Raw genomic sequence first — 25982 nt, 5'->3', positions numbered from 1 at the left:
CCAATCACAACTCTGCATTGCAGCGTTGTGATTGGTCAGGGGAGCCTGGGTGCTTACCAATCACAATGCTGCAATGCTGCATTTTGATTGGTCAGGAAAGCCTGGGTGTGCTTCCTGGTTCCTGTTCCAACAGACAGATACAGAGCAGAGAGGTGGGATGCGGCGATAAGGTTACTGGTTTTTATTTACATTTTTTTACATTCCCCTTCCTTCTTCCCCCAATCCATGCCGGCTGCCACTGCATGATATAGTGCATGTTTGATATGTAAAACACTCAACACTGCATAGGAAGCAGAATAATACACTAAACAACTGTACTCTGAGGTGTAAGAGAAGTACTCTATTGGGTGAAGCCAACATCTGCTCTATGTATATTTTGAAACATTGGTAATAATAGGTATTACAAACAGCTGCAGTTTCAACCGTTCCCTAATAAAAAGAGCTTGCTCCAAGCAGCCAATTTAAAGTGCTGAAAGCAAATCCAGGGAGATAAACATGTGAGAGTCAAGCAGATTTTACAGATGTATACAAATTCAAACAAATGAGGATAAGAAATGTCTAAAAACAATACGGTATCTGAAGATGGCCAGTAAACAGAGCTTTGTGTTGTCCATCACAAATCAAACAACAACAGAAATGTGGCAGTGGCAACACTTAGGCAGCATAGGGAAACAATGGCCTTGTGCGGTTAGCAGCATGTAACAATGCAGCTATAAGGAGGCAGGACCAGTATGAATAGCCACATCAGAGAATAGGGCTTTGGGGGGTGGCCGACCAGCGGGAGGCCTGCCCCCCCCCCCAGGGGGTTTTGGGCCGGGGGCTGCCAGAGCTCACTGGGTTGGTTGGGCTCCATTGGGCTGGCGTTGGGCTTGTTGGGCTTGGGGCTGGGCTAGTTTTGGGCTTGGCAGCCAGAGCCCAATGGGCTGGTTGGGCTCCATTGGGCTTGCTTTCAGCTTGTTGGGCTTGGGTTGGGCTAGTTTTGCGCTTGGGGGTTTTATAACCGGTCATCTTGTGTCACAAGCCACCATTTTGCCGGTCAGGGAGGACACTGGACAGTTTAGCTTTGTCCCGCCCCCCCCTCCCTAGGGAACGAACTTCTGGTTGGTTTTTGCGGGGTTTGTTGTTGGAAATCTCATTACTTTTCAGCAAGGTAGTTTTCTTGGGAGCAGGTGCATCGGGGGGGGGGATTTTGTATTGGTGTTGTCGCTGGAACAAGTGCTGGATTGGTGCGCTATATTTCTTTGGGGCGTTTTTCCTAGGTCAGTTTTGGTATAATGATGTATAGTTACAGTTATGAAAGAACATAATAATAATAATAATAATAAAGGGATCTTATCGTGCGCAGACTTAGCCCAGTGGGCATCAAGGCGCCTAATTCCAAATCCAGCTCATAACAAAGAACTCTGCAACTCAACCTGTATAGGCTCTAGAGAAGCACCATGTTTTTAGGGCCTTTTTAAACAACACCAGAGAAGGTAGCGTCTTCATCTCCATCGGCAGGATGTTCCAAAGCTGTGGGGCAACGACGGAGAAGGCCCTGGCTCCCCACCTGGTGAGCTTAAAGCGAGGGATAACAAGTTGAAGTTGTCCCGAGGAGCGCAGACACCTTGGAGGGTGATAGCGAGTAAGTAGGGAGCTGATAGCATCTTTGGGTCCGTCCTCGAGAGCTCTATAGGTCAGGCACAGAATTTTAAAATAAATTCTGTGCTGGATAGGCAGCCAGTGAAGGTCTCTCCTCGCAGCAGTAGCAGAGGAAGACCTGGGAAGATCCAGGACAAAGCGTGCAGCAGCGTTCTGCACTACTTGCAGTCGATGTATGAGGCCCTTGTTGGTTTCCATGTAGAGAGAGTTGCAGTAGTCTAACCTGGAACCAACAAGGGCGACTGCAATCTGCTTGCGTGCTTGAGGGGACAGGTAGCTGCGAATTCTGTTGAGAGTCCTGATCACGCCCCAGCAGCTCGCGACAGTCCGACTCACCTGTAGAGACATCGAGAGTGATGTATCGAACACCACACCCAGATTTTTGGCGGATTGTGAGGGAGTGGGGCAAGTTCCAAGAGAGGAAGGCCACCACTCACTCGACCAGATATCTTGGTCCTTCCCAAAAACCAGAACCTCAGTCTTGTCGCCATTTAGCTTCAGGGAGTTGGTGACCATACAACATAAGAAGTTTACCTAGTTAGTTGTAGAAAGGTTAGGAAATTGCAAGTTGTGTTTATAATTGTTGCAGGGGGAACATGTTTAGGGGAGGGGGTGGGGGGTAAAGTAGGAAGACAATATTTAGTGAGGTTTTGTTTTGTACGTCACAGGCCAAGGGAACTTGTATGTTAGGTGAGCCTGTTTCCAATAAAGCAGCCTGTTTCACACGAACAAGCTAGTCTGTGGTCTGTGCTGCCCCCCTTTTGGCCCAAACAGCCTTATTGGAGACAGTGGCACATGTGAGAAGTATAATGGCTACATCACGTAGGCAATATATGACCCCATAAAGCATGCAGCAGTCATACCTATCAGCACCCTGGGCCAGGTAGAACATGTGGTTTTTAAGCCCCCTAAGTTGTAAGCTCCCATGAGTGTATATCTCCTAAATGTCAATCCAATGTAATGTTATGTTACGTTTTGTTATATACTTTACTAAGCAAATAGGCACTACACAAATATGTTAACTTTTTAAATACCATGTCATGTTTTTTCAGGGTTGTCATGTAACAGAATCATACATGTTGGGAATCAAAGGAAATTCAACACTGTAGAACAACCAATTTTGCTATGTTTGTACATGAATATAGTTGTCATTAAAATACAACGGAGAACCGTGTGTCTGCTTATATGCATTTTGCACTGTGTACAATGTATTTCAATAACTCAGCATTTCTCACAGCATAATTTATAGTTGGCAGTGAGCAGAGGTTACACCTTTCAGTTTCTGAGCTGTGCTGTCTGAAAAGTATATGAAGACTTGGAAGAATACATAGTCGCCTGGCCTGATGAACTAGGATCACCGCCTAAAGTATTAAAGGAAGTAAGAAACCTAGGAATTACCAAGGACTCTATACTATCGATGAATGCCCAAGTGGACAAACTAGCAAGATCAAGCTTTGTCACTAGAAAAACCCTGCAACAAATTTTCCCTCATTTGGGATTTCCACACAAAATCTGAGCTACTGTCTCCCTTTTTCTGTGGAAACTCGATTAAGCCAATAGCCTTTACAACGGATCACCTTTAACGACCATGAAAAGACTACAACTAATTCAGAACTCGGCTGCCAGGCTACTCTTGCATATCAAACTGCGAGACCACATCTCACCTGCCTTGAAAGACCTGCATTGGTTACCGGTTGCCCAAAGATCCATGTTCAAGCTACTTAGTATCACTCACAAAGCAATACATGGAACGGGACCACTTTTCATCAGGAATATAATCACCAAACACTTTCAACAAAGGAACCTCCTCTCTAAAGAGGCATCTCGCCTCAAAATCCCAAGATACAAGAAAAAAAAAACATAGGTGGCTCATTCTTCTGTGTTTAACCAGCCAAGCTATGGAACTCATTACCCCCCAACATAATATCCACCCACAACCATCTTATCTTCAGAAAACTACTCAAGAATTGAGTCTTACCCACATGAGCACCATAAGCAAACAGAAATTTACAGTATATCCCTCTGTATATAAACATTTATGTTCACTGTAGTTATGTACCTATCTTTGTGTATCGTTCTGTATAAACATGTAGAATAATTTTGTTGTTAAAAAAAATCATCTTTGGTCTACACGTACTTACTTCAATTGTGCATCGATGTACCTCCATGTACTTGGATCTGTGTGTCTGACTTTTCTCCTGAAAAAGCATCTCCAATGCACTACCCTATTTCTCATCCTGTACCTCTATCAATAGCTTTAATCTACATATACTTACCTCCTTTATGCATCTATATACTTTCAATGTACTTATGGATCTATATATTTATCACTTTCTTCTAATTTAGTATTTCCTATGCACTACCCTATATCTCAGCCTACACTTCTCTCAATATATCTTCTAGCCCAACTTTCTGTCTCATCTCAAACTTCTTTCTACTACTCTTTCCAATGCACTACCTTATCTCTAACCTATAAATCTATCAATATATCCTCTACATCCACTCTCCCATTTATCCCAAACCCCATACCACTACTATGATCCCCAAAATAACCCTTTCTAGACTCTCTCCTACTCTACCCCTTCTTGCATCATCTGACACCTCTTTTACTATACCGATCCCCAAAACAAACCTTTCTAAACTCTTCCCTCTGACTCTTCCCCTCCAAAACCCTTTTTACTCAACCCAAAGCCTCCTCCTACTGCTATGACCTAAAACAAAAGAAAAAGAAAAAAATCCTTCACTCTTCTATCCCTCCACTATCCTTTTCAATCAAAATAACAGACTAACATGTTCACTGCTCAAATTTCATATCCACTTTACTAATTCACCACTAATCCTTTATGGGTTCTAGAATAGTGTGCTACTTGGCAATAAGGCGTATCATCACCCCATCAGGGTTACACGTGCTATAAAAATGCAAACCTTTTCCCCTTTTTAACCCCTCCCCAACCCTTCTCAATCCAAATAACTGACTAACATATCCACCACTCAAATTAATTTCCTGTTTCACCATACTAACTTTCAACACTAATCCTTATGGGTTCCAGAGTAGCATGCCACTTGCCAAAAAAGTGCTTCAAAACCGCATCAGGGGTAACAGGTGCTATATTAATGAAAACCTTTCTACCCCTTCTATCCCTCAGCTATCCTTCACACAGCAAATAACTGAGTAATATCCACCACTCAAATTACTTTCATATTTCACAATACTAATTCACCACTAATCCTTTATGGGTTTCAGAAGTAGCATATAAATATAAACCCCTTTTTCCTCTTCTATCCTTCTGCTATTCTTCCGAAAACAAATAACTGCTTAACCTATCCACCACTTAAAATTTACATGCATGTTTCACGATACTAATTCAACACTAATCCTCTATGGGTCCCGGAGTAGCGTGCTACTCGTCAAAAAAGCGCTTTGACGCCTCATCAGGGTAGTAAGCGCTATACAAATGCAGTTACAATATAATGCAATAGGCACATGGCCAAGTTGAAACATTGGCAACGCATTAAAAAGGCGCTTGGTTCTGCACCGAAACATCACAGTCATGTATGGAGGGGCCTTAGGTTCCCTAAGGCAGCCCCGCCTGAAAAGAGGGCTCTCAAAAGCCATATAATAAAGTCAGAATAGAAAATCCAAACTCTGAACACTGCAAGTGTTTGCAGTTTAAAAAAATTACTGAGCAAAGCAATTGACACTTTACCCCTCAATCAATCACTCACAAGATCTAGTGCAGCTTTATACACTCCATAATGATGGCAGCAGTAAAGGAGCAAAACAAAAGATATTTTTTTTTTAAACACTCTCCAAAACAATTTCGAACAGCAAGAAATATACATAACCACAAAATACATTGGACTGATACCAAAACATGACAAGCGTTTCATCAGGCCAATACTTAAAGGAAGCTCTCCCACACAGGCAAAGGGCAGTCCCAGAATCCCTCTTTAGTTGCCACATGGTGTGTTGACATTGTTACTCCTTTCCGCTTCCATTCGTGTATCAGTTGGTATCTCAAACACAAAGAAACCTGCCTTGTAATACCTGCATGGTCAAGAGAGTACTCATAAAAGCATTTCACACTCACGCTCTAGAGCTTTTTCCATAACATTAATACACCATAGAAACTCTAACAAACTATTCAGTTTGTCTCTCTACATAACCCTTCTGCTAACCGGGAAATTAGCACTCTAAATAAAACAAATTAGGCATCTTAGATCCTGATAAACATGTTGTAAACTGCTGCCCCTTCCTTGTGGCAAAGGCTCTCTGGTGAGACACAGCGTTATGCTACTTACCTCAATACCAGACGCTTGAGCTCCTGCATCCAGTAGTTTACTTTGAGTTGTCTCTAGAGAGAGGCAAACATATTTAAAATTAGCAATTACTTTTCTAACCAGATGGTAGGCCCTTGATCTATCAGACTGTTTGATTGAATTATTGTCTTTGGTTTCAGATCATCACCAATTATAGGGTTTAATGTAAAACAATCTATGAACAATACATGGAAATGTTTCTCACCTGTTCACAATAAGTTTAATATTCATACTATATAAATGTCTTCTGTGTTTACTATAAGACACAGTAGCTATTGGGACCTGGAATAGCAGTGCAGCAAGATGAGTGTCATAAAGATGCGGCATGCATCCAGAGAAGTGTCTTCTCCCTATTGCACCCTAGTCTTTTTAAGGAGATCACAGCCCAATTCTCAGTCGGAATATTATAAAGAGCATATTTGCTGGCCAAACAAACCTAGAGGTAGAGATCAGTAGCATGATAAGAAACCCTCAAAAAGAAAAGAGGAGGGCCAGAATGCTCACCAACAGGAGTTGGAAACACAAGGGCACCGAGTGGTCATCATGCCAAGAGGCTGCATCGGAAATCAGTTTGTAAGCAAGAAGCCATCCTTTCAGGAACATCATACCAGCAAGGGAATATCCATACATAGCAAGATTTCTTTCAGTTCTCAAAGTCGAGAACCTAAGGTACATTCTAGAGACAACCTCTCGCTAGGACAACTGGACCTAGACCTACAGAAATGTTTTAGCAACTGTTGGAACTGAAAAACATGCTGTTAGTCAGTTTTCTGGTATTCAAATCTAGATCATTTCCTGCTTGGTAGTCTATGCCTATTCTATGGTTCCAAAAGTTTCAAAAACATTGGGCACTCAATATGGAAAGAATAATTCAATCATGATGAAGCCGTGGGATGACTTATGCGCAATAATAAATCATATTAACATAAGATAGCCTAAGCCTATTGCTTGATGTTCACAAATATATTGCCAAGATGCAAAACATGAGTATCCAGGCCTGTAACCAGGATGCTCGTTGGCAGGGTAAAATCTAGGTTGAAACTAAGGTGCAGGTAAATAGGAATCCAAAGACTGGATCGACAAGGCTAGAGGTAGAGAATAAAGATTGTAAATTTAGGCTTCCCAGATCTATACCAGACTGCCAAAAAAGATCAGATTTTGGTCTCTAAATGCAGGCTGATAAACCATAGCAGTCCAAAGCCCTCCCTTGTCATAAGTGTTTGAGAATATGTTCACCATCATCACATTTGACAAAGTACTACGAATAAAGATTTACTTGTTTGTATTGCACTGAATTTTGGCAATCTCTTTCCTGTTTAGCCTCAAAATCTAGTTGTGATGGAAATCATACTTGTTAAAAAATACAACTGAACAGATATAGTAAAGAGTAAGGCAGTGAAGGCAATAACAGAGAATGTATGGGCACATGCATGAGGAGAGGAGACATGAACAAAGGAGGTGTCTATAAACAGCCATTGTTGTAGGGATTGTGTAGGAGCATGGACAGTTTGCAGGCAAGAGGAAAGAAGGGATGAGAAAAAAGGAATATGTATGGCCACGGGGTGTGAGGAGGTGATTAGTGTTTACTGATGAGGCATGGCAGAGGAAGCAGAGACAGAAAGGAACTAAAGCAGCGTGAGTAGAAGATGCATCGACAGAGAAAGCATTTGCAAGGTTCTGAGGAAAGTTATGAGTAACAGAATGAGCCTGGAGACAAGAGCAAAGGTAATGTTCAGAGGATCCATGGACAGTGGAGATGCATTCATGTGATTTATCAACAAGGCATGGATAGAAACTGGCAATAGCAGTGATAAGGGCATAGGTGGAACTAGCAATGCACAAGCATTGGCAAAGGAGGCAATATAGAGATATGTGGGGAGGGCACCGCCAGAAGCAAAGGAGAATAGTAATAGACAATAACCAATGAATAAGTTCACTCTTTCAATTAGTTACATTTTTAGACTAAAAAATAAATGGGGTTTAAGGATTTACCAATCCTGTACTCACCAAGCAGGAGGAGTAGCTCATTTGCTGTCTGTTTAGCTGCTTGCCCTTTGTGAGACAGAGGTTCCTGGGCAGAGATCTGCCAAAGAAAAGACGACAAAATTTAGTGAGGGGGCGATTATCATTTATGGTCCCACATACTGTAATCGGCAGAGCAAGAGGATCTCTGATACTGTGGATAACAGAGCTGTGTGTAGTTAAGACCTTCCTCACAATCCCAGCTCTCTTTCAGGAGCCGAAATGCGTATTTATTATCCCAAATATTTTGGTAACTCTGGGTCCAAGTTGTTATTCTCATTCTAGGGAAAACTCATGATAGCCGGCATTTGAAGCGGGATAACATTCAAGAATTATAGATTCCAGGACCCGGTGTCCTCAAACCAATTTGCAGCCAGCTCATAATGAGGCCACATTGGAAAATAGAAAGCAGCTGAGGGGCTGATGCTTAAACAAATGAGAAACCCAATCATTACGTTGGGCGATCAAAGGGTTTGAGATATTAAAAACACTACCCCTGAGCGTTTTGGTGAAAATACATCTGTGAGTGTGATGTGTGTGTGCCACTGTTTTTTAAAAGCTGATCTCTGGCAATAGCAGTACAAAAGGGGGTGGTGATGGACGGAGCATCTGAATCAATCAAACACTCACACCCAGTCAAAAGATCTGGGTTTAATCCATCACCGTTCTTTAGCCCACTCTGCCACCCCAGTTCAGACATGGCCATATGCAAATCAGTCTGACCCTGTGCCTCATGGGAACAGTCCAGCCCAAACTGCCAAGCCATGCCTTCCCTGGACCGGAAACAAGCTTCCAAGGACCGGCTTCTGGCATTTCAGCCGTATTCAGCCCGGGTTGCTTTAATCCAGTGGCAAAGTGATCAAGGGACTCACGTGTGAGCATTCCCTGCCAACCTATGGCAAACAAAGTGGTACAAAAGGGGGTGGTGATGGACGGAGCATCTGAACCAATCAAACACTCACACCCAGTCCACAGATCTGGGTTTGATCCATCACCGTTCTTTAGCCCTTTCTGCCACCCCAGTTCTGAACTGGGGTGGCAGAGTGGGCTAAAGAACGGTGATGGATTAAACCCAGATCAGTTGACTGAGGGTGAGTGCTTGTATTGTCAATGCTCCGTCCATCATTTCCTTTGGTTTTTCTTTGTTTGCCATAAGTTGGCAGGGTATGCTCAGACGTGAGTCCCTTGCTCACTTTGCCACTGGAGTCAAGCAAGCCGGGCTGAAGACGGCTGAAATGCCAGAAACCGGTCCTCGGTAGCTTGTTTTCGGTCCAGGGAAGGCATGGCTTGGCAGTTCGGGCTGGAGTGTTCCCATGAGGCACAGGGTCATTTTGATTTGCACGTGGCCATGTCTGAACTGGGTTGGCAGAGTGGGCTAAATAACGGTGCTGGATTAAACCCAGATCAGTTGACTGGGGCTGAGTGCTTTTATTGTCAACGCTCCGTCCATCGTTTCCTTTGGTTTTCCTTTGTTCGCCATAAGTTGGCAGGGTATGCTCGGACGTGAGTCCCTTGCTCACTTTGCCACTGGATTCAAGCAAGCCGGGCAGATGACGGCTGAAATGCCAGAAACCAGTCCTCGGTAGCTTGTTTCCGGTCCAGGGAAGGCATGGCTTGGCAGTTCGGGCTGGACTGTTCCCAAGAGGCACAGGGTCAGACTGATTTGCACATGGCCATGTCTGATCTGGGGTGGCAGAGTGGGTTAAAGAACGGTGATGGATTAAACCAAGATCAGTTGAATGGGGGTGAGTGCTTGTATTGTCAAAGCTCCGTCCATCATTTCCTTTGATTTCCTTTGTTCGCCATAAGTTGGCATGGTATGCTCAGACGTGAGTCCCTTGCTCACTTTGCCACTGGATTCAAGCAAGCCGGGCTGAAGACAGCTGAAATGCCAGAAACCGGTCCTCGCTAGCTTGTTTCCGGTCCAGGGAAGGCATGGCTTGGCATTTCGGGCTGGACTGTTCCCATGAGGCACAGGGTCAGACTGATTTGCACATGGCCATGTCTGAACTGGGAAGGCATAGTGGGCTAAACAACGGTGATGGATTAAACCCAGATCAGTTGACTGGGGGTGAGTGCTTGTATTGTCAACACTCCGTCCATCATTTCCTTTGCTTTTTCTTTGTTCGCCATAAGTTGGCAGGGTGTGCTCAGACGTGAGTCCCTTGCTCACTTTGCCACTGGATTCAAGCAAGCCGGGCTGAAGACGGCTGAAATGCCAGAAACCGGTCCTCGCTAGCTTGTTTCTGTTCCAGGGAAGGCATGGCTTGGCAGTTCGGGCTGGACTGTTCCCATGAGGCACAGGGTCAGACTGATTTGCACATGGCCATGTCTGAACTGGGGTGGCAGAGTGGGCTAAAGAACGGTGATGGATTAAACCCAGATCCGTTGACTGGGGTGAGTGCTTGTATTGTCAACGCTCCATCCATCATTTCCTTTGATTTTTAAAGACAATGGGTGGCATTTTCAGCCTTCTGTGATAAAGATAACAGGGGACTTTTTTTAGTGCTCTCTCATGAGAGGTGTCAGTGAATGGGCAGGAGTGGAATCCACATCTCTACTATATAATCAGGATTTGTGTCCATCACACCAGCTGATCATCTTTATTGTTCAGAAGATACAGTGATTTCATGATAGAAGAGTCTACTCAAAAAATCCCCTACCATATTGTGCAGTGCTGCAAACCCTTCGGGTAAAGAAGCCTCCTTGCAAGCTTTTGTGACACCAGCTCTAAGGAAATGTTCGAGAGGCTGAATGGAAAAGAACATGAAATTAGTAAGGGAGAAGCCTTTAGAAAGAGAGCACTCATCCATATGGCTTTCAATTTCATTTATCACATTCATTTCCAACTATATTAAATGATTACTGCACATAAACAACAGATCTTGACCAACTAAGCAACAAAATCACAGCCATCTGAAACCACTTGGGACATGGCCCTTCCTAAGGATGAATAAGCATCACTTTAAAAATTAGAGGACAGGATCAAGCTCCATCTTCACGAAAGAAGTTCAAGGCAGTCAAGGGGATTGAAGTGATCTAGATCCTTGTGGTGGACAGGCGATCCACACTCTCAAGGTGGTCAGTGGTTGACTGGGGAGAGGTAATCAGTATCACCACGAAGGAAAAAGTGATCAGAAGCTTTACAGGGTGAGAATCCTCAAGAGGTAGGAGAGTAAGATCTTCTGTGGCAAGTGAAGTTCAGGATCCCAAGAGATTTGACGCAAATACCCAAAAGGGAGAGGAGAGGTGATCAGAATTCTCAGAGGGGAGAGTTGATACGGATCTTAAGATAGAAGTTGTTGATAAGGCTGCTATAGGGGGAAAGGTGACATTGGGTGTTACAAAGTGTATATGGTAAGTTCCCAAGCTTTTAGATGTTTTCTATAGGACATTTATGAGGCACGTGTGAACTATAGCTATTAAGAAAACATACAAGGACAGATTTAAAAAAATGTGAAAACCTTTTCCAAAGTATATAAACCAACTCATGAAAAATAAGGTAGGTGTTGGTCCAACGATGGAGGTTAAAGGGAAGAAGTGATCTGGATCCATAGAAGGGGCCCATGATTACAATTCTTATGAGTGGTATCAAGTACAATTGTAACAATAAAACCAGTTGGATAATGTTTCTGTCTCAATATGGGGGTTACAGAAAAAGTAAAAATAAGTTATACATTAAAAAGTTGTGAACAAGTTTGTTTTTAACTCCTAGTGAGGCAGGAAGGCTAATAAAGTGAAGGAAGAAAACATGACATGGTCTTGATTCAAAGTTTTACTTTTTTGACACAATCAATCTCCAAAAGCATTACTTTCTTCTATGTAGTGGTGCACTGACCACACAAAAAGGCAGTTTCTCCCAAGAAAATTGAAAATGAAAGGGTTTTAAAAAATAATGCACCAGTGCAAATAATTTCTGTAATTCCTTAGATTCCATCTGCATTACTGTGACCCTCATTATGAGTGACCTATCATAATCTGCTATTTCACTGTGAGTCCAGGAAGGGCAAATAACAAGGACTCACATTTTGGGAGCAATAACATATGGGCGTCAAATTTCATTTACTGTACTTGTTTTTCCCCGGGCTTTTGAGGAAACACAGCAGAGCTGCCATATTCCTCCAAACATCATGATTCCAATGAGACCTGTACCATCAGAATTATTGTGTCACTTGTAATGAAGGCCCAACTGTGATATCCCTGGTGAAAAAAAGAGAAGACCCAGATAATGACCACTCTGATCTGGGCTCTAGGTCAGATGTGTTGAAAGCTACAGAAAAATCCAGCAGAGATCTGAAAGACAAGCAGAGAATACCCCCAAACCCAACATTTTCTCACTAGACACCCCCTTATGATTCGCTTCGATACACCATGGACATAATTCATTCAAACCTACAGTAGATATTTCTGAGGGGTACATTTGCCCCAGACATACCTTTATCAGGCCAAAGGTGTTCTCTTTCGGCAGGCTTGCCTGGAGGTATAATATCTCTCGGAACACCCCTGGTAGTTCCAAAGCCAGCTGGTCTGGGGGAAGCAGAGTCGCCATTGGGCCAAGTGTCAGTAACACCTGTTCACTGATCTACAGGAAGTAACACAGAAGAGAGTACATGTCTCTGACCTCTGTATATGTGAAGCAAGGGGACACTGATTGTTTTTGTATGGCAAAATACTTGTGGTGGAGATGCATGTTTATGCATTGTCATAAAAAAAAAGTCATGGCATGGGTTAACTTGTACTCATATGCCTGCATTCAGGAAGTTCCTACCATACTCAGAATGTAACATTTATTTCCTAATTGAAAAAGTCACAGTTTCTTATTTTATTTATGCCACGTTACAATCACTTTGCAGAGGAAGCCAGGTTGCCCCATACTTACAAGACCCACGCAATTTGATTTGCTCCCATGTCCGGATTTAGGCCCACATCCATCAAAGGAAAACCCGGTTGCAAACGGGCAGATCTCAGAATCTGCCCCTTTGCGCCCGTTATTTTTGCATTTGGGATGCATCATCTCAAATGCAAAAATCGGAAAATGCGATTACACTTAAGGAATCGCAAATTGCGATGCCTTGAATGCAATGCAAGATGCCTTTTAATGGGGCTTTGGGGGGGGGGGGGGCGACCAGCGGGAGGCCTGCCCCCTCTGGGGTTTTTGGCCCGGGGGGGCAGCCAGAGCCCATTGGGCTGGTTGGGCTCCATTGGGCTGGTGTTGGGCTTGTTGGGCCTGGGGTTGGGCTAGGTTTGGACTTGGCAGCCAGAGCTCATTGGGCTGGTTGGGCTCCATTGGGCTGGCGTTGGGCTTGTTGGGCTTGGGTTAGGCTAGTTTTGGGCTTGGGGGTTTTATAACCGGCCATCTTGTGTCATTAGCCACCATTTTGGTGTTTGTGACACAACAGCGACCCTTGACCCTTCCAGGTAGGTCGCTCACCCTCCGCACAGCACCGTCTGTGCCTCCCTGCCCAGCTGCCGCTGCTGAGGAAGTTTGAGGCCCTCCTCCACCCGCAGGCTACCACCTGCGCCTCATCCCTGGTAGCCAGTGGTAGGCTGTAGGTTTGCTCATCCTCCATTGTATTGCCTGTATCTTCTTTCATTGCTCCCGTTGTAGTGACTGCATTTTCATTGTTGTGTCTGTGACTGCTGTTGTCTGTCTCCCCTGCTGCCTGTACGTGGCTTTGCCCGTTCTCTCCCTCTGTTCCCCTTGCTGCCCCCGTGTCTCTCTCCCCGGTTTCCCTTCTGCTCCCCTCTCTGCCCGGTGTCTCTCTGCCCGTTTTTGCCTTCTGTTGCTTAGCTGCCCCTGCATTTCTGTGACCTTTCTGCCTTCTGTGCCACTCTTTTCCCCCGTTTTTTGTGACCTTTCTGCCCTTTCTTGTGACCTTTTGCCTTCTGTGCCACTCGTTTCCCCCCATTTTTCTGTGACCTTTCTGCCCTTTCTGGGGACCTTTGTACCCTCTGAGTCACTCGTTTCCCCCCATTTTTTGTGACCTTTCTGCTGTTTCTTGTGATCTTTCTGCCTTCTGTGCCACTCGTTTCCCCCCGTCTTTTGTGACCTTTCTGCCCTTTCTTGTGACCTTTGTGCCCTCTATGCCACTCGTTTCCCCCTTTTTTTGTGACCTTTCTGCCCTTTCTTATGACCTTTGTGCCTCTGTGTCACTCATTTCCCCCGATTTTTCTGACCTTTCTGCCCTTTCTTGTGACCTTTGTGCCTCTGTGCCACTAGTTTCCCCCCATTTTTTGTGACCTTTCTGCCCTTTCGTTGTGACCTTTGTGCCTCTGTGCCACTCGTTTACCCTGTATATTTGTGACCTTTTGCCCTTTTTGTGAGCTTCTGCCTTCTATGCCACTCGTTTCCCCTCAATTGTTGTGCCCTTTTGCCTTCGGTTTCCTTTGTCGCCCCTCGCAGCTGCATCCCCTACGGCCCCTCCCCCCGAGCTGCCCATTCGCTGCCTCCACCTCCCGCCTCCCAGCTGCTCCTCCCTCCGAACCTCCCCATATAGGTCGCCCGGTGCGCGGTGAGGAGAGCAACCCTTGACCCTTCCAGGTAGGTCGCTCCCCCTCCGCACAGCACCGCTTGTGCCTCCATGCCCAGCTGCCGCTGCTGAAGAGGTTTGAGGCCCTTCTCCACCCGCAGGCTACCACTTGCGCCTGATCCCTGGTGACCAGAGGTAGGCAGAAGGTTTGCTCATCCTCCATTGTATTGCCTGTATTTTCTTTCATTGCTCCTGTTGTAGTGACTGCTTTTTCATTGTTGTCTGTGACTGCTGTTGTCTGTCTCCCCCGCTGCCTGTATGTGGTCTGTGCCCGTTCTCTCCCTCTGTTCCCCTCGCTGCCCCCGTGTCTCTCTCCCTGGTTTCACTTCTGCTCCCCTCACTGCCTCTGTGTCTCTCTGCCCGTTTTTTCCTTCTGCTCCCCTGGCGGCCCCGGTGTCTCTCTGCCAATTTTTGCCTTCTGTTGCTTAGCTGCCCCTGCATTTCTGTGACCTTTCTGCCTTCTGTGCCACTTGTTTCCCCCCATTTTTAATGACCTTTCTGCCCTTTCTTGTGACCTTTTGCCTTCTGTGCCACTCGTTTCCCCTCTTTTTTCTGTGACCTTTTTGCCCTTCTTGTGACCTTTTGCCTTCTGTACCACTCGTTTCCCCTTGTATTCTTGTGATCTTTTTGCCCTTTTTGTGACCTTTCTGCCCTCTGTTCCACTCGTTTCCCCCTCAATTGTTGTGCCCTTTTGCCTTCTGTTTCCTTTGTCACCCCTCACCGCCCCGCTGCTGTGTCCCCTGCGGCTCCGCCCCCCTGACTGCCTATTCGCTGCCCCGCCTCCCAGCTGCTTCACTCCCACCTCTCCATACATGCCACTGGCTAGCTGCACCTGTTCGTGCTTGGACCGCGCCTAGCGGCAGAACCCCTGGCCCTCGCACCCACCATGACGACCGCCGCCACTACGATGCCAGCACTCTGCACGCTCTCAACCCCGGACAGACCCACAACTGCTTCAAGGCCGCCCCAAAACGCACACACGGTCCCTTCACCTGCCGGAACTGCAGCTACACCAGCCACAGAGCCAACAAACCACCCGGCATGAAAGACCTCAACCACCTCCACCCTGACCTCCACCGACTACATCCTCCTCGGAGACCTGAACTTTCACCTTGAGAACAACATCAACAACACATCCACAACCCTGATGAATAACCTCGCCAACCTCGGACTGAGACAACTCGTCACAACACCCACCCACTCTGCCGGCCACACGCTCGACCCCATCTTCTCCTCAAGCCTGCATGTCTCCGTCAGCCACTCCTCTGGACCGGCCATCGCTGCAGCCACTTCACCTTCCAGAAACCCACCACACACCACCGCACCCAACAGACCCCCCGGCGCTGCTGGAGCAAAATCACCGAAGGCCAACTACATGCAAACCTCGCTCTCAGCCCCCCCACCGAACCCTCCAACACCGACGTCGCTGCCCACAACCTCAGACGCTGGATCGAGGACTGCGCCAACACCCTCGCCCCGCTGAAGAAAAGCCCCCACAGAGACACCAGCAAGAGGGCAAGCTGGTTCACCGCAGAACTCCTAGAATCCAAGCAAGCCTGTTGGAAACTAGAGAAGAAATGGCACAGTGAACAAACTCTGGACAGCAATGCAGCACACAAGGACGCCATCCGCCACCACCACCACCTCATCAGGGCTGCCAAAAAGACCTCTTCAAAGACCACCTCGACAACAACGCACACGACAGCAAGGAGCTCTTCAACATCATGAAGGAACTCTCCAAACCCCAGCTCCAACACCAACGACATCCTGCCGTTGCAAGCCCTGTGCGACTCCCTCACCACCTTCTTCCACCGCAGGATAGCAGACAACCACGACAGCTTCAACACCCAGACATCCCCAACTGACAGCAACACAATAGACCCTCCGCACACCATCTACCACGTGCCCTTGCTAGCCTGGGCCAGCGTGAGCGTTAATGACACCATCAAGACCATGAGCACAATCCACTCCGGCTCTCCGTCGGACCCATTCCCGCACCACGTCTTCAACAAAGCAGTCAGCTCCATCGCACCCCACCTACGCAACGTCATCAATCTCTCCCTTGAGACCGTGACCTTCCCAGAGAGCTGGAAACATGCTGAGATCAACACCCTACTCAAAAAACCCAAGGCGGACCCAAGAGACCTCAAGAACTTCCGACCCATCTCTCTGCTCCCCTTTCCGGCCAAGGTCATTGAGGAAATCGTTAACAGACAGCTAACCCGATACCTCGAAGAGAACAGAATCCTGGACCCTTCCCAGTCAGGGTTCTGCAGCAACCACAGCACCGAGACCGCCCTCATCGCTTCCACCGACGACATCAGGACCCTGCTAGACAATGGGGAGACTGCAGCACTCATCCTCCTAGACCTCTCCGCCGCCTTCGACACCGTCTGCCACCGCACACTAAGCAAACGGCTCCATTCCGCAGGGATCCGAGACAAGGCTCTGGAATGGACCACCTCCTTCCTCCCCGGCAGAACCCAAAGCATCCGCCTCCCCCCGTTCCGTTCCGAAGCCTCCGAGATCATCTGCGGCGTACCCCAAGGATCCTCCCTTAGCCCGACACTGTTCAACATTTACATGGCCCCGCTTGCACACGTCGCCCGACAGCACGACCTCAACATAATCTCCTACGCCGACGACACTCAACTGGTCCTCTCCCTCACCAAGGACCCCATCAACGCCAAAGCCAAACTCCATGAAGGAATGAAGGCCGTCGCCGACTGGATGAAGATCAGCCGTCTGAAGCTGAACTCGGACAAGACGGAGGTCCTCATCCTCGGCTCCAACCAGTCAGCCTGGGACGACTCCTGGTGGCCAACGCCACTGGGGGCAGCCCGACCCCCACCGACCATGCACGCAACCTGGGAATCATTCTCGACTCAACACTTTCAATGACCAAGCGAGTCAACGATGTCTCCTCCTCCTACTTCAACACCCTCCGCATGCTCCGCAAGATCTACTAATGGATCCCGACAAATACAAGAAAGACAGTCACCCAGGCCCTCATCAGCAGCAGACTCGACTACGGAAGCACCCACTACGCGGGAGCCCCAACCAAGCTCATCAATCGACTACAACGCATCCAAAACGCCTCGGCACGACTGATCCTCGATGTACCACGACATGGCCACATCACCACATACCCCCACCTGAGAAACCTGCACTGGATCCCCGTCAACAAGAAGATATACTTCAAGCGCCTCATCCACGCACACAAGGCCCTCCACAAGACCGGCCCGGCCTACCTCAACGGATGGCTCTCCTTCTACACCCCCAACCGCCAACTACGCTCAGCCGACCTCTCACTCGCCACTGTCCCGCGCATCTGAAGAACAACCATCGGCGGGAGTTCCTTCTCCCACCTCACCGCCAAGACATGGAACACCCTCCCACTGAGCCTACGACAGACCCAAGACCTTCTGACCTTCAGGAGGACACGAAAGACCTGGCTGTTCAATCAGTAGCGGCCCCCACCTCCCCCCCTGCACCTTTCAGACCCTGGCGGGTATGTAGTGCATGTAACAAATGACTGATTGAACAGCCGGTCACGGAGGACACTGGGCAGTTTAGCTTAGTTGACTTAAGCTTTGTTTAGCTTTGTGGTGGGTGTGGTGGCGTTCTGTTGTGCGTTTCTCGTGATAGTGGCAGCGAGAGCCATTGGTCACCAGCTGTGAGGGACGGTGAATGGTGTCAGCTAGGAGATCTGAGGAGCGTCGCTGCACGGGGCCCATTGACAGAGAGGGATAGCGTGCTTGGAGGATCCGCGTGTCCTAGAGGCCATCCACCTCTTAGAGGATGCAAACCGCACTGACATGCTGCGGCCCGACGTGATGGTGAGACCCTCTAGGAGCGCAGCGAGTGGCAATCGCCTGTCAAACGCCCGCGAGGTGGGAAGCGGGGCGCTGTTGCGCGGCCTACCTTGGTGTTTAGGGAGGGGGCGACACGGCCCAGGGAGGGGCAGGGGACGCGGCGGTGAAGCGGGCGAGGGGGGGTGGCGTCCACAAGAGGAAACGTGGCAATAAGAGAGGTGCCGTGGTCCCAGAACAAGGGTGGAGCGGTGGGGGGGACGTGCCCACCATGGTGAACAGCGGGGGGTCTTCCCCCCTTGCTTATTGACAGCACGGAGGAGGGGGAAGGGGCAGGGGAGGGGGCATGGGGGGACATGGGGAGAGAGGCGGCTCCCCAAGAATGGCTATGCCTATGGCTTTTTTTGTGGCACATGGGCAAAGAGACGGTGACGCACTACCTGGATGACTTTTCCTGGTAGGACTGCCTGGTTTGGTGGACTGCCAGCAGCAGCTGGACAGTTTTACAGTGCTCATGGGCTACCTGGGTGTGCCTCTGGTACCAGAGAAGACACAAGGTCCAAGCACGGGGCTGTCATTTCTGGGTGTAGAACTAGACTCTGTAGCCATGGCGACCCGTTTGCTGGGAGGTAAGAAGGTGCATATGCTGCTGTTGATTGACACCATGTTGGCCAAGCAGAAGGTAACGGTACGGGAATTGCAGGTTCTCTTAGGGCACTTGAACTTTGCTTGCCGGGTGGTGCGAGCGGGGCAAACCTTTTGCAGACGTCTGGGCGTGTCCCTTTCCGCTTTGACACTACCGCACCATCATCTGCGCCTGTCGGTGGGTACGAAGGAAGACCTGCGCATGTGACGTGCGTTCTTGGAATGATTTAATGGTATTCCCTTGGCTCCCCCAGAGGAGTGGGAATCGGACGCGACCATCTCCTTGGACGAGGCGGGGTGGGTGGTTTTGGACTGTATTGGCAGGGGAAGTGGTGCGCTGAGGTTTGGCCCCCACGGTGGCAGAACGGGGGAAGGAGCATTGCATTTCTGGAACGGTTTCCCCTGATGGTGGCGGTGACGGTATGGGCAGGGGAGCTGGCACACAAAAAGGTGATTTTTAAGGTGGATAACATATCGGTGGTACATGTCGTGAATAAGCAGTCGGCCAGGGACCCACAGGTGCTCAAGTTGTTTAGGGTATTTGTGCTGCAATGTTTGGAATATGACATTTTGTTTCAAGCCCGGCATGTGCCGGGGGTGGACAATGACATAGCGGATGCTTTGTCTTGTTCACAGTGGCAGAGGTTCCATGGGCTAGCCACGGAGGCGGATGAATGCAAGATGCCGGTGCCGACAGGGATGTGATCAGTAGGAGAGAAAGAGTTGCTCAACTGGTAAAAGGATCAGTGGCTGTTTCAGCGTGGAGGGCGTACGAGCAGGCTTGGCGGGACTTTTTGGACAGTGGGGTGATGCGGCTAGACAGTCATGGGGTGAGTGGTGAGCAGGTGGTACACTTCATTTTGGCAATGACGGACAAAGAAATGTCCAAGGTGACGATCGCGGGCAAGCAGTCGGCCATAGCATTCATGGGAAAATTGGGGTGAGGCTATGCACCGTCGGCGGGTGAACTGGGTGCATGTTTTTTGGAAGGATGGGCGTGGGAACGAGGCGCCAATGCCTCACAGCGCCACCCGTTACGGCGGGGATTCTTTTCGACTTGATAAGGCTCATACCGGAGATTTGCCGCAACAGAGAGGAAGCTATTCTGTTTTCCACGCTAATGTTGTGGATGTATTTTGGGGATTTTCGGGTGTCAAAGCCCCTGGGGACAAGAGGGAAACAGGGGGTACAGTGGGGGGAGGTGGAGTTGCGAACCATGGAGGTGGCGGTTTAATTGCGGCGCTCGAAGACTGATCAACGGGGAGTGGGGAAGTGGGTTGTCAAGGGACGTGTGGCGGATCGGGCGGTGTGCCCCGCGGTGCGGGGTGAGATGCTGGTGTCCAGGGCGAGTGATGAGGCGGGTGAGGTTTTTGAACGGGCCGAGGGTAGCCGGGTGTCAGCGACGCAACTACTTTGGGTTCTGCGGGCATGCCCTTCGCGCTATGGGTGAGAACACCAGACTGTTTGGGGCGCACTCCTTTCGTATAGGCCCAACAACAGACGCGGCAAAGAAGGGGTGGGGAGGGAGGATTTGATGCGACTTGGGTGCTGGAAATTGGACTGTTATAAGACATACATCAGGATGTGGGGTTTCAGGGAGGAGAAGGCTTGATTTGTTGTTGCTTGTCTCACATATGTGTCTTTTCAGGTGCGGAGGCGGGACCGACCATAGCAGGATTGTCCATCCTCATCTTAGGACACTCTTTCATGAAACAAGCGGAGCGATATGAATGGGACAAGACCAGGAATTTGAATCTAGCATTGGATCCTAGGCTTTTCGTTGTTACTGGCAAGGGAAGGAGGGCATGAGGTGGCATGAGTTAATTCCAGCGCTGAGTAAGGTAGTTAAGGGGGGAGTTTGCATGGATGTTCTGGTTATTCATTTAGGGGAAAAGGCTTGGCGTTGCTGAAACAAATGAAGCAGGATTTGCTGGAGATTCAGCTGCAATGGTCTGGTTGTCATGTGATATGGTCTGAGTTTATACCGAAGAGATGTTGGAGAGAGGCTGAACGGGCGTGAAGGAAGATTTATAGGGTCAGGAGAGTTTTTTGTGACAAAGAAGGGTTTGGAAGGAGGGAACATCCAGAGCTGCGCTATGCGGCAGTGTATTTCTTCAGGGAAGATGGGTTGCATATGTCTCGCTATGGCATGGAATTGTATATAGTGCAGTTGAAGAAGGCTTTGGACAGAGCGATAGGGGTGTGCAGATACCCGAAGCATCAGAGTCCTAGTGGGGGGGTCGGAAAGCCGCCGGGGTCGACTTTCCAGGTGGCTTTTTTTCTGGTCAGTTGTGGTATAATGATGTATAGTTACAGGTATGAAAGAACATAAGAAGTTTATCTAGTTAGGTAGTGGTAGAAAGGATAGGAAATTGCAAGTTGTGTTTATAATTCTTGCAGGGGGAACACGTTTAGGGGAGGGGGTGGGGGATAAAGTAGGAAGACAATATTTAGTTAGGTTTAGGTTTGTACGGCACAGGCCAAGGGAACTTGTATGTAAGGTGCACCTGTTTCCGAAAAAGTTGAATTTTTCACACCATCAAGCTGGTCTGTGGTCTGTGCTGCCCCCCTTTTTGGCCCAATAGGGCTTTGGGGTGGTGTCCAACCAGCGGGAGGCCTGTCCCCCCAGGGGTTTTTGGGCCGGGGGGCAGCCAGAGCCCATTGGGCTGGTTGGGCTCCATTGAGCTGGCATTGGGCTTGGGTTGGGCTAGTTTTGGGCTTGGGAGTTTTATAACCGGCCACCTTGTGTCACTAGCCTCTATTTTGGTGTTTGTGACACAACAGCCGGTCAGGGAGGACACTGGGCAGTTTAGCTTTGTCCCGCCCTCCCTCCCTAGGGAACGAGCATCGAGTTGGTTTTTGCGGGGTTTGTTGTTGGATATCTCATTACTTTTTCAGCTAGGTAGTTTTCTTGGGAGCAGGTGCATCGGGGGGAATTTTGTATTGGGGTTGTCGCTGGAACAGGTGCTGGTGTGGTGCGCTATGTTTCTTTGGGGCGTTTCTTCTAGGTCAGTTGTGGTTTCATGATTTATAGTTACAGTTATGAAAGAACATAAGAAGTTTACCAAGTTAGGTGGTTGTAGAAAGGTTAATAAATTGCAAGTTATGTTTATAATTGTTGCAGGGGGGGACATGTTTAGGGGAGTGGGTGGGGGGTAAAGTAGGAAGTGAGATTTAGTTTTGTACGGCACAGGCCAAGGGAACTTGTATGTAAGGTGCCCCTGTTTCCAATAAAGCGGCCTTTTCACACCAACAAGCTAGTCTGTGGTCTGTGCTGTTCCCCTTTTTGGCCCAAAATAGCGATTTCGCTATTTGGGTCCGCTAGTTACAGAGAAATTATACCAGATGGTAAATAGCGAAAACTTTGAAAAATGCACTAAAGTGCATTTTTCAAAGTTGTAGGTTACACACACACATGTCCTTGGGGCATGTGTGTGCACAACATGTGTGCACAGATCAACTTCAGGGGTGCAACAGGGTGTCCTTTTGACACCCTTGCACCCTTGTAATTGCATGCACAATTTCCCATTCGTTCCCATGGGCCTGTAGGCCCATAGGAATGAATGGGAAACCATTCCTTAATTGCGACTCGCAATTTGCGAGTAGCAATTGAGGAATGTTTAGGAATCGCTATTTTTATAGCAATTCCTACATGCATAGGCTTTTGCGATTCCATAATTGCGATTCCTTAATAATCGCAATTAAGGAATCGCAAAAGCCTACCTTGATGCATGTGCCAGTTAAAGTCTTACTTTCTGGTAATGGTTAAATAGTATTGTGACAACTTCTACACAAGAAAGACAGGATGGCATATGCCTATGAGTAAATTCAGATGTGATGGGTAGAATGGATTAACCTAAATCATTTGTACTTTTGGTTGCATCCTAATCCTTCACTCTTTTGCTCAGTTTGCCACTACAGATAATGATCAACAGTTTGCAAATCATTCTCGGTCCTTCTACAATAGGAACATTTCATTTGAAGCTAGTATGTTTGCACTCAATGTCAGTATATGAAAATTCAGACCAATGTATGACTGACTGGGCCTCATTAGTGCCGCTCTGAATATGGCCTATGGCACAATGGACTAGGGCGTCCCCATTTTTATGCAGCCATCAGGATAAGCACTTAGGCCGTCTCACTTAGAAAAAAAGTGATGAATGGAGTGCTAGGTTTAATCTAAACCATTGGTAATTAATTGGGATTGAATTCAAGTCCAAAGTCTTTTGTTGACTTTGCTACTAAAGACAGACAGTAACCAACCGCAAGGTATCAGTCTGAGCCATCTTCCAGTAGTAGCAGCCAAGACCTGTTTAGTGTTTCTCAGTGAAGTACCATAGATGCTCACTCACTGCATGCTATTTATTACCACTGTTCATGCAGAGAGAGGGGCATTATGATCCTCACAAGGCTCCACCTTTTGTGAATCATGGCCCCTTCCTCAAATGATCCATGGTGATAAAAGGGATATTACATTTGGCACTTTTGCATATTTTTGTAAAGTATGTGGTACTGGTGTCTCAGTAGATAATAGTAGCATGCTTTGTCTCTCTCAAGAATCCATTCTGACTTGAAAACTTACCTTGCACTTTTCCTTGGTGTTCATGCATGGTATGTCAAGATAGACCTTGCAGATAACATAGCCCTTCAAATATTGTGGAACAAGCTTTGCGTCTGTGCTCTGGGCAAATGCCCAAGTTAAGGATTCAAAGGCTGCAGAGAAAATACAAATCAGTTCTGTCCAAAAGCCCACTTATGCTCTCTCTATATACACCCTTAACCCTACCAACTTTCCCCTTCCCCAGAATACATGCTTGTGGTTCATAAAAATCAAGGGGAGGGTGGGCAGTTTTTAATGACTTTTAACACACTCTAATACCTCAGCTGTTGCTCAAAATAATACAGAGCATATCAATTTTACATACAATGTACAGAATCTGTTCATTTTATGAAGAAAAGCGAAATAATTTCTCAGAGATAAATTCAACACCCAGAAGATTTTGGAAAAATTCTCAGACAAACTCTGCAGCTGTTGATTAAAATGAAACATACAATTATATAAAATTATCCCTGGCTTTTTCTGAAAAATTGCAAGTATTCTTGTAGTGGGTGCGCGCTCCATCCCGTTTCCGAGAAGCTTCCAAATACTAGTTTATACTTACCACGGCAGAAATACCAACAGTGAGTGAAAGTTCTTGCTTTCTTCATGATGGGTAGAAAGCGTTCAAGGATGAAACCCTCAGAATACTTCATTGTGGACACTGTGAGGTGACAACAAAAAACACGGCTCAGACTGGTTGCATAGTGGAGGCAAAAGCCTGTGGTGCGCGGGTGTACACAGGTGCCACAGCGGAGATGGGAGGCCTGTAGTGCCCTTCAAACTGAAACATACAACAGATAGACCTTAGGACTGGGTTGTACTTTGAACTGAATGGTTTGCGTTGCTCCCTGGGCGGAAGGAAGTCTCCAATTGCACTCTTTTACATTTCAATAAATTATTCACTCTTTTAAATTATTTTCCAAATCAATTTTATTATTTGCTGCTTTTTATTCCATTGTGTCATATTACTTTCTTCAGTTATACAAAGATGTGTTTTTTTTATACTTCAATGCCTTATCATGCCCAAAGGAGTGCAATTGATGACCCCCTCCCGCCCAGGGAGCAACGGAAACCATTCATTGAATTCATCCTCATACTCAGGAGGATTTACCAATTTGCACCAACGACCATAACACCAATTGAAATAACATAAGTACACGGGAGTGCTACGGTCCTTCCCCGTTTGGATCCAATATATGTACTTTGAACTGACATGGGTGGGACAATATAAAGGGAGAGCCTTGGGTTGTACATTGGGGTGTACATTGAAGTGAGATGGGTGGCCCAACAGAGAGACGGGGCAGCCTTTGGGCTTCCTTCGATCTGACACAGGCGGCACACAAAGATTTAGAAGAGTATTTGCTTAGGTCCTCCCTGGAGACTGGCTGTGTTTCCTTGTAGGAGATTCTGGGAAAAAGACAGCCAATTCCCTGAGAGTCAAAGTCTAAAAGGAGGTTCTTTTTATTCTGTGATCTCACAGTAGTATCTGGCTACTAGTATTTCAAGTACAAGAGGCCATACTTGTTAGAAGGGTTGCTCATGAATTCCCTAGGCCCTGAACCTGGGAGCATCAATTTCCCCAAAACTAGAGTCAGAAAGTAAAACTGAAGTGGAAGGGGGAGGGGGTAACGAGTAACAATGATATCACAGAGAGAGTACCAAATATGCGGAGTAAAATTCTGCCAGAAATTGTATGGATCAGTAACCTAATCTAAAATGTTCAAGTGAGACAAGTAAAGAAAAGTACTAAGTGGAAAAGCTGAAGCTGAGAACCAGATTGGATTATACATTTCCGAGAAGCAGGCAGTAAGAAGGCTGACGGCCCAACTGTCTTTATCTGCTGTTAAACCCTATGGTTCTAAGTTTAACTGCCAGAACTACTGAGGTTGAGATTTCACAGTGCTGTACTCTCCTAACCGGAGACCCATGTCTGTAGCTATCACTACCCCATTGTGCTTTGAATATCGTCTATCCTGGAGTGTGTGATCATTGTACCAATAGTGTCCAACAGAACTTAATCCATTTCCCACTTCACTTAGCATGGTCTTCCCTGATGTAAGGATCTTTCAAATGCCAGGCAACTTACCGTGACCTTGAATGACTTGTTTGAGGCACAACGCAACATATGGATGTGGGATGGCCTCCATGTCAAAAAGATCCAGGATGTTCCTAAGTACCACGCTGGGAAGCCAGCGAGCAAGCTCCACCATCACTCTGCAGCCGACTTTCTCCACGTCTGTGAACTCAGACAGCTGTTCAAGATGATGGGAGATCAGTTAGCAATGAAGACCGACTACTTTAAAAAAAAAAAACAATCCCTAGTATCAAACCGGCAGACCATAATCTTTAATTCTGTAGAATGTAATATCTAAACTTGAGGCTGGGAACATGGATGTTGTCAAATACTAAGAG

General features: G+C 47.2%; 1 protein-coding gene across 1 annotated transcript in view; it reads right to left on the bottom strand.

The window, feature by feature from the left end:
* LOC147708726 (uncharacterized) overlaps window positions 1-25780 on the bottom strand; it is a 233077-nt gene extending 207297 nt beyond the window's left edge. The window contains exons 1-7 of the mRNA XM_086925772.1: window positions 25657-25780; window positions 24133-24231; window positions 23553-23683; window positions 12419-12565; window positions 10647-10733; window positions 7969-8044; window positions 5944-5996 (exon numbers count right to left, since the gene is read on the bottom strand). Coding sequence (XP_086781898.1) covers window positions 5944-5996; window positions 7969-8044; window positions 10647-10733; window positions 12419-12565; window positions 23553-23683; window positions 24133-24231; window positions 25657-25780 — 717 coding nt within the window. The remainder of the gene's footprint in view (window positions 1-5943; window positions 5997-7968; window positions 8045-10646; window positions 10734-12418; window positions 12566-23552; window positions 23684-24132; window positions 24232-25656) is intronic.
* Between the last annotated feature and the right edge of the window lie 202 nt (window positions 25781-25982).

This window comes from Lissotriton vulgaris, chromosome 6 (assembly GCF_964263255.1).
Source record: "Lissotriton vulgaris chromosome 6, aLisVul1.2, whole genome shotgun sequence".
NCBI lineage: Eukaryota > Metazoa > Chordata > Amphibia > Caudata > Salamandridae > Lissotriton > Lissotriton vulgaris.
The sequence above is the reverse complement of the archived record's forward strand: the minus strand, read 5'-3'. Positions and strand labels throughout refer to the sequence as shown.